Below are 9,361 nucleotides of genomic sequence, written 5' to 3'. Positions count from 1 at the left end.
CACTTTTTTTCGACATTGTTTGAATTGTCATATTGTGTGGCCTTATTGTCAACCTAAGTACAACAAGAACGTCGAATCAACGTCTTCACAAATCACATCGATAAATATGTACTCTCCAGAGTTTTCGGTATTGATATTTTAGTTTAAATGATATATATTGCAATTAGAAAATTCATTGTTAGACTGCCAAACATAAAAAAGAGGAGGGAGAAAAAACAATGAAAATCCTACTTGAGTCAATTTGTGAAAAAGTTATATTGGTGTTTGCATCTCATGGCAGCGACCTAAAGCTAATGGTGTGATGGTTATTAGTGCAATAATAAAGACAGCTCTGTATAATAAATTCAATTTTTCACAGTAAGTATTCTAAATCTTACAATTGAGACAATTTAAGTGGTCCACATAAATTTGAAAATGTAAACACTGAAAGAAACAAATGACAAAGACAGGTCTGAGCTGCTTCTCCTCCTCGTGGACCTAAGCGAAGGCATTTCGAACGGGACTCGTGTGGGGGAACCAAATTACACAGAGAGGAATACAGAAGGGTTTATTTTGTTTGAATTTATGCATTTACAGCTAAAAATGGTACGCCTGTCAGGTCGAGTCTCATATGCCAACAAATACACGCACACACTCTTGCATACACGCACAAACACGCACACACGCACACGCACACTCCCCTGGCTGGTCTGTCAGAGGTTTGGGCAACCTCACACCACTGCAAAATAAAATAAAATAAAAATAAAATAAAAATAAAACAGGAACAGATGAATTTGGAAGAGAAATCTGTTCAAATGCTTTTGAGTTTAGCCTCAGGTCAGAAGCAGTAATAATGTCAGGTATAAAAAAATAAATGCTATTCTATACAAGCAGTAAAAGAGGGATATACACAGTACATACTGTACATACATGTCATCCAGGGCAAAACAGCACATTATATAATAAGGACAGATGAGGGAAAAAAATTCTGATTACGAACTAAGAGTATTTAGAGTTTAAAAAAATACTTACATTTAGGCTGATAGGCAGTTTTTAATTTAGCAGAAACAAACAACACTCGCGGAGGTGGGGGATAGTGAATAAAATATGTGTGCCAAATATACAAAAAATAAAATAAAATAAAAAATACGGACAAAACAAGAGCATTTTTACATGAGACGATGAGTATATTCACTGTACTGGAAAAAAAAAACAAAAAAACAACATTAGAAATAGATACATGTTCCTTGACAAATAAATCAAATCAGTACAATGGCATTAATATATAAACAAAAGACGAACTGAGAGGCAACTGCAACTAGCAATTCTTGTAAAAAGGTAAGACAAAACTCCAGCGATAAAAATGAAACGTAAAGCAAGTGTCATTTTATGATGGAACAACTCCGTGTCCAAGTGCCAATAATGTGGAGACGCCATGAATTGACTAAAACATTTTCAACCCCGATACAGGAAACCAGTAACATGCTTGTGTGGACGTTAATGTAATCCCATGCTTTGATTCTGTTCTCACAGCATATGACTCATTTCAACGTTGCCATATAGCCATGATAGAAACTATTGCTTGATTAACATCTGCTCCAGGTTTCCGATCAGATTGCATTATTTAGCGTAAATGCGCTGAATTAACCCATTATAGCATTTCAAAGAGCACAGAATTATAAAAAGAAGAACCAAGTGGATCAGAATTACAAAGCAGCCAATTTGAATAATAAATCCACCATAATTACCAAACTTCGGGTCAAACAGACTTCCTGTCAAACCAATTACTGTTTTTTTTTGTTTGTTTTCTTTTTAAAGCCTGGCTGACACCAGAAGGTTTCCTTTTCTAAGCAACTCCATGTAAAGTTCAGCTCTACAACAAAGACACTTCAAACACTGAAAGGTTGAACTAATCCCCTGCGTCAAAAAAACAAACAAAACAAAACAAAAAAAACAAAAACAAAACTCCAAAGCACGTCATAGATTGATGATAGTATTTGAGCCTGGTACTTCGTGTTGATTTGCAAACTATTGCCCTTTGACAAATGCACTGTAGACCATTAAATGATGTGTGCTGGTAATACAATAAATTTATATATATATGTATATTCTCTATGTACATGAGGACAGTGCATATACACACATATATATATATATATATAAATATATATAACCAGCTGTTGTGGACTGGAGCCATGCAGATAAAAGCAGTGCTCCGATACTGTCATCACTCTTTACCTGATGAAGAAAATGCCTTTTCATCGTTGGTTTTATTCTCCTGGAGACGCCCGACTCGAGTGTCCGACACGACACACACACGCGCACTTTCCTCTTGCATGCCCGCACGCACACGCACACGCACACACACACACACACACACACACACACACACACACACACACACACACACACACACACAAGAACATTTACACATTGGAAAGCGTGGAGAGACACATAACCCTTTATGTTACATAATCCAAAAATAGAATTGTCATTTGTTTTGTTTCCTGAAAAGTTTAAACGTTTTGTTCTCGCCTGCGATTCCTCTCGAAGCTGCATGCCGACCTACTGTCCATGCGCTCGTAGAGCCGGTGCAGAGGTGTCCTTGATCATTTTTGTCAGATCACAGTGGCTTCGCTGCACATCGCCGCGCCTTCACGGGGCTTCAACGTGGTTTGTTTTTCTTTTTTGGAAAATGAACGCGGACTATTTTGTGGGAACTTTCCTTTCCGCTCCGATGAGGACGCCAAGGGTCAGAGGTTGAGGATGGGGACGTCGAACAGGTCGCACAGGCCTTCTGTCTCATCTAGGTTGTATATGTAGTCGTGGTCGCTGGGCGGCGGGGACAGGCGGAGCAAAGGCGAGAACACTGGAGGCCAAGCAGACGACAGACGACAGGTTCAACGGTTTGTCGATCGCTTTCAATGTCTCATTCCCACTTGACACAACTCACCTTCTGATGACATCAAGTCCTCCAACAAGTCTCCAGTCATGATCTCTGCCGGATGGAGAAGAGATAGGCATTGTTATTTCATGTACTTATCTGCTCGTTTCAGGAAATGGAGACAACGAATTGCAGACAAACGCTACGTAAGAAATTGAGAAATATGCAACAGAAGTTTACCTTTTGTTGGGTCAAACATGTCCGAGAGCTCTTTCTGAAAGTCGAGCACTAGAGGACAGGACAGACACATATCGGTAAATTGGACTGTGAAAAGAAATGTTCCGTTTGCTGAAGTACCAATGGCTCTAGAAGTAGCAGAAACTGAGCAAAGCAGAAAGGATTTCATCATGAATGTGAGGAAAAGGTTAAAAGAACCCAGCAACACGTCGCACTTACATTCAGACGGATCTGACTTAATTGGTTCAAATAAGGCGGAGGCGGAAGAGGACACAGATCCATCCAGTGAGGCAGAAGACTGTAGCTGCTGAGTGGCTGCAGCCGACGAGTCTGTTGATGGAGTGAGTGGCGTTGTGCTTGTCGCATCTGTCGCATGTGTGATGGAAAAGAACAACTGATCTTAGTGTGCAAGAAAGTACATGCAAGGCAGTAATGACGTAAACAGTGCGGAGACGGATCCCGTATCGCTGAAACAAAAGCACTGAATTGGTTTGGGCTGACCGTGGGTGGAGCCTAATGGCTGCTTGACCAACGTAATCTCAATTTGACAGACAGTAGCTGCATTCCCATTTATCCCTAGGTTTGCGCAAAATCTAAATATCGCAATAAAAAACTGGTGATGGAAACCTCGACTTTGAAAAACCTCTCAAATATGGCTAAAAGGTTTTGACGCTTTCATGAGGTGGTGTTTCAGACGTATCGATATAGAGGTGTATCGCAAAAGTGTCATGGAAATTTATTTATTTTTTTTGCATTTACGCGTCATGGGGTCACATGACCAGTTCACTTCAAGTGAAAATGGCACGTTATGTTTGGACGGTGGAGCAGATGGAATATTTTTTACGAGTAATCAAAGAGAAAAAAATATAACAACCATTCTTGACAGCAAACAAACGTAAACAAACAAAAGCAAATGTAATTCTCGTATTCTCCAATTACGGCTTATGCGCTTCACGCCATTCAATGGAAACACCTGCAAATCACAATTGTACCTTGTTGAAATTTTAGAAAGATCGCTTTTATTTTTTGCGAACAACCCGTAATGGAAACGCAGCTATTGTTATGTAATTTCAAAGCCCATACAAAAATTTACCAGTGAGTGTTTCGCACCTGTAATTGAGGCAGTCTGGTTGGCTGCAGTCGCCGACGTGATGGCGGCAGGGCCCGGTTTCGTTGAGGAAGCTTTTGTGACCTGGGGGGGTGCAAGGATTAAATTCTTAACATTGGAAGAGCAGTAGTTATTGCAGTAGTGAGACGACACGACTGACAACACCAAGGGGGGAGTTGGGGGGATATCTGCAATGGCTGTGAACCTGGGAGGCGACAGTGGACTGCTGAGAGGTAGGTGTTGCCGTTGGTGTGGGGAGACTCTGAAGGACATCATCCGGAGGAGGGACGGGTAGAACGACCGGGGAGGCACTGGACGGGTCTTTGTTGACCAGTAAAACCTCAATGGGACCAGTTGAGCTCTTGAGACGGATCTGGTATTTCCTCTGTCCGTTGAGGACCTGGACGAGACGCGGAAACGAGCAACATGAGACTCGATGGCAGCTGGATGACCAGAGAAAGTGAACCAAGATCCCACAAAATCCAACTTACAGCTTCTGGGACCGGAACCTCCAGCTGTGTGCCGATGGGAGCCCGGATCGCTAGGAGTGTGTCCCCTGAGGAGAGCCGGGGGCGGGGGGGAAGAGAGAGATAGTGAGTCCCCAAAGCTATAGGCTTAGATGTGCAAAACTTCCTTAAACAGATTAACATCCAACTGGATTGTTGACAGGAAGACATCAGATCACGACCTGCGTAAACACGCACCAAGCCTTTTAGTCATAATAAACTATTTCTGCATGTGCAAAGTTCTCAAAGGCTGCGTTCAGACTGCAGGCGAATCCGATTCAAATCAGATTCCTTCTCAAATCAGATTTTCCGGGTTGACTGTCCACACTGGTTTTTAAGCAAGTGTCCAAACGGGATGTGGCTCTGTTCAGGCTGGGCCACATTACTGACCCATCTGACAGGCTGCTGTAGCAACGACGTCAGAGCGGAGGCGTCGTCCAGCACGTGTAGTGTGTGACGTCAAGTCACTGCGACAGCGGCAAGGTGGTTTCAATCGCTTTTGCAAAAATCGGATTCCATGTGGTTTGTGACCGTTCAGACTACAAAAGCGCCATCCGGTTTCAATCTGGATGGGCTAGAAATAGGATTTTTGCCTGGCAGTGTGAACGCGGCTAAAAAACTTCCCAAAATGCCAGATGATTTCCTTGTGCACGGCAGTAACTACGCTGCTAACACCTACACTCGCCTATTTGCGGCCATGCTGCAACACACCAGACATTTCATGTTTCAATCTGGCCTTTATATGACTTTTGTGTCTATTCATGCACATTCTGAAATGCCCAAAAAGACATACATCTAATGTCTAAACATACAAATAACCAAAACAATTACCTTTGAAGGCTCCACAGAGATCTTCGTGTTTTACATAAGCCATAGTATGGGTACGTTAAGGAACAAATTATAAACAAAGCAATTATTTCAATAGGAAAGACAATACGACATGGCATCCTTTATAAATAAATAAATAAATAAATAAAGTAGAAATGAGAAAAGTTGGATTTTGCTTGACCATAAGGCCACGCAGCTCACAGACGTGAAAGAATCTGTTGGGATGCATGACGGAGATAATCCAGTTTAAAATGGCAGATGGTTCCGAGCGTGGACGTGCTGCCACCTGTGGGAGTAAGAAACTCACCACGCGCACAGTGAGGATGTGACGATGAAGTCGTCGTCGTCCTTTGAACCAGCGGTGCACAATAATCTCACACAAGGCAAGAAAGAACCCAAGGGTATGGGGAGAGGAGCTCTCTGAAAACAGAGAGGAGTGAGCGCTTCTACCTCGCTGTAACAAAGATAAGTTTGTCACCTCCTCGCCCCAAGGACACGGAGGGCGGAGAACGAGTTCGGAATTTATCCAGAGAGGCCTGGTGTTGGAGTAGAACCAACAGCCTGGGTGTAAGGCAACAGCGACAGTGTAACAGGCACAATCGATTGATGTCCAAGGGTCTTAGAATCAGCCTTAAAAAGGGAATTCATCCTGAAATGTAAATGACAGTTTAACAATCAACCACACGCCAAGTCGGAAAGGATATGGGCTGTTGTCGGAGTCGTCCGTCACATTCTTGATGCTCTGCTGGACCCAGACTCTCTGCTGGTCCAGCTCGTGCTCCCTCACGGCCAGATCGTCAAGCTCAGCCTTCAGATCAATCAGTTTGTCGGCTATCTCTCTGGTGTTACAGCCTGGGCCCACACCCCTGAGAGCACAGACACAAGCACGTGTAGGTGTGGAGACAGTGATAAGGGCAGACAGACACAGGAGTGACTTTGTGCTTCATTTTCTACATGCACTCTTTTTGCACAAGTGTTTGAGGACTGTTTTGTTTGTTTTTTTTAGTTCATGAAGAGTCAAAAAACATTTTGAACACTTGGCTCAATATTGAAATGTAACTTCTTTTTTTAAACACTTACTACCTGAGACCTTTAACAGCAAACGTCTCTCAGATTTACAACCAATTTGTTTAATGGCTACCGTGTAACAGACATTAATGAAACGATGGTGTATCTTGTATGGTTCATACTTAACTGAACGACAGCCCCGTTACCAAGTGCATCGCAGAAACGAACACACAAATACAGAACTTGCACTCGCTTTGACTTACTTCCACTGAATGCTGTTCTTTGACTTCTTCTCAATGAGTCCAATTCCCTCCAACACATTAGTGATGTCGTAAATGCGCCGTTTCTGTCGGACAGCCAACGTGTCTGCAGCCTTTGAGACAAGACAAAGGGGATGGCAGATTAAAACGAGGCGTCTCCCCCGCCGGCAGCATGGTCATCGCTGAAACCACAGGCAATGAGAATGCATGTTTCGTGTGTCAACAGACTCGATACAGCGAACGCACCAATAACCACCGAGTGTCAGCTCTTCTATCGCGTCGATTTAATTCAAAGTTACTGGGGTTAGGGTTACTGGCACCCAACCCCGACCTCTTGATGTTTAACAATGTAGCCATGTGGCAGCTGCTGATAAGGCAAGTTTGATGATCAGGCCTTATGGGTGCAGAGGAGCTGCAGAGTGACTGAGAGACACTGTGTTTAATGTTTCCGCTCAATATCATTGTGGGATTAAAGAGACAGTTACGGGGGTTATTTGTTCTCCTGACCTGTTTTTATGTGCCAATATGGATCAATAAGTTGGAACGTTTACTGTCTCTTTTTTATTTATGTATCTAGAGACATTAAATAAGTTGACTATGAAGAAATACACAACACAGTAAAATGGTGAAAAGGGTATCACCAGAAAGGCAAACGGAAAGATTTGGCTGACGTGTTCCTGCTTGTATTTACATTGAGACCTGTTGTTGGGTAAGCAAAAGCGTGACCTAAGAGCATTAAATGCAATAACTGTTTAAAACACAATATTCGTTTAAGAGACAGCGCGCCAAACACCACTGAATAAATGTCGTACACAAACATGCTAACCCCCAGCCGGTGCATACGTAGCTCCGCTGCGAGGCATAATGCACTGCCATTCACAAAAACGTCAGAGTCGTTTAAATGGCGCAAACCTTTGACCATTCCCGATGAATGAGCGTCGTTAAGTGACACGATCAATCAGAAAAAGGTTGTTCATGTGTGAAGATGCAGCTCGGAAGGGAACAACAAAAGCTGACCCACTTTTTAAACTTTGAATCTGCAGGGGGGCAGAGTCTTAAAAAAAAAAAAAAAAAGTTGCTCCGTATTCTATTATGACCTCACTTTCGAACCCCCCTCCGCTCTCTCGGAGAGCCGCCGATGTAAAACCTTTTAAAATGGTTGGTTGAAAGGCAACCGACGTGCTTGAAAACTTTAAGCCTGCTCAAGTATCACCGGCTGTACTTGGCCTGTCAGACTGCCGGGCTATGCTAACAGGCGGGCTAGCGAAAGTGCAACCTAACGACAAGCAGGCAAGCAGCCAGGCAGGCAAGCAGGCAAAGCGGGCTCAACATGACATGTGCTAGCCAACAACAAAGACTCGGGGGGCTCCACGCTCACCGCTTTCAGGTCCAACACTCCGTCTTTCGCCTCCTGCAGCAAAGTCACAAACTTGGTGGTGAGCAGTCCGAGGCTCTTTTCGTGCCTGCTGGGTGTCTGTGGCTGTAACGAGTCCCCCACCGCTCCCAGTTCGCCTCTCATGCTGGCCGACTCTAGCTCCATCATCGCTCGGGACCAGCGTCGCACTTCCCCCTGCCTCCCCCGACCAAACCCAGCCAGCGAGCGCAAAGGAAAGCGAGCCCCCACGGCGGCAGCCAAACAACTGGGGCGGCCTGGTAGGAGACCACCAGGGAGCGGGTATTCGACGAGACGTTCCGACCTTGTTTGCGCCGAATTATTTCCTTCCTAAATCGCGCTAAACACACTGAACGCCGCGATTCAATGGGCGAGCATTCGGCGGAGAGCCGTTGGCCACGCGAGGTATGACGGGACGGTTCAGTCGTCACAGGGACCGTCCACAAATGCTCGCACCACGTCAAAAGCGTATCGTTCGTTGCAAGCCGTTGAGCGGAGAAAATGCTAATGTCATGTGGCCCACACCTGCGCGGAAACGATATGCAGGTATTTTCGCTGCGTTGCAAGGAATCGGCCAAATGTTATTTTTTAATAAGAGAGGTTTGTTGTTCGGGTGTATGTAGACAGTGTAGTTGCACACGATCCCTTCACCACTCAAACTTGAAGGAAACCCACGCGCGCGTTTGTGCACGCGCTCGCGAAGTATTCAAGTCCTAACATTTTATTCATGTTTCAACATCCTTACAAATGCATTTATGTTGCATATTTGTTTGAAGTCATTCGGGCTGAATTACATAAAAACAACAACAACAACAACAACTACTTATCTAGGCCCCTAATAGGAAGTCCCCCCCTTTTTAAAAATAAAAAATAAATACAAATAAAATAAATATACAGTATATATATATATATATATATATATATATATATATATATATATATATATATATATATATATATATATATATATATATATATATTGTTCTTGAACATGCTGAGATATTGTTTGAATTTAAAAGGTATGCGATAACTCCTGTTTTATAATCAAACAAAATCAAGATAGAAAGCAAACAAATAAATACAAAACAGAGAAAACAATATTTTGTCAAATAAATCAAACTATCGAAAAGTATAACATTTCCTAATTGATCCACACAG

At 43.2% G+C, this 9,361-nt stretch overlaps 1 protein-coding gene across 1 annotated transcript; it reads right to left on the bottom strand.

Annotated features, from left to right (window-relative positions):
* Positions 1 to 531: 531 nt before the first annotated feature.
* On the bottom strand, positions 532 to 8,611 carry e2f4 (E2F transcription factor 4). Its single transcript, XM_076019226.1, has 12 exons — positions 8,189 to 8,611; positions 6,814 to 6,923; positions 6,248 to 6,408; positions 5,546 to 5,590; positions 4,700 to 4,764; positions 4,414 to 4,608; positions 4,211 to 4,292; positions 3,320 to 3,466; positions 3,104 to 3,151; positions 2,933 to 2,977; positions 2,360 to 2,848; positions 532 to 2,303 (listed from the first exon to the last, which is right to left on the bottom strand). The coding sequence occupies exons 1-11, from the start codon at positions 8,351 to 8,353 to the stop codon at positions 2,733 to 2,735; spliced, it is 1,179 nt and encodes a 392-aa protein (XP_075875341.1). The 5' UTR covers positions 8,354 to 8,611; the 3' UTR covers positions 532 to 2,303; positions 2,360 to 2,732.
* Positions 8,612 to 9,361: the final 750 nt, after the last annotated feature.

Source organism: Nelusetta ayraudi, unplaced genomic scaffold (assembly GCF_046127955.1).
Source record: "Nelusetta ayraudi isolate G7.1 ecotype Tasmania unplaced genomic scaffold, CSIRO-AGI_Nayr_v1 ptg000009l, whole genome shotgun sequence".
Lineage (NCBI taxonomy): Eukaryota > Metazoa > Chordata > Actinopteri > Tetraodontiformes > Monacanthidae > Nelusetta > Nelusetta ayraudi.
Note: the sequence above shows the minus strand (reverse complement) of the source record. Positions and strands in the feature narration are given on the sequence as shown.

Bases quoted from the DNA above. Each gene is read 5' to 3' on its own strand.
- e2f4 (XM_076019226.1), bottom strand. From the start codon at position 8,353: ATGATGGAGCTAGAGTCGGCCAGCATGAGAGGCGAACTGGGAGCGGTG. The intron at 5,591-6,247 runs CATATCCTTTCC...AACGTACCCATA, and splicing joins GGACGACTCCGACAACAGCC to CTATGGCTTATGTAAAACAC. The intron at 3,467-4,210 runs GTGCGAAACACT...CACATGCGACAG, and splicing joins CCAGACTGCCTCAATTACAG to ATGCGACAAGCACAACGCCA.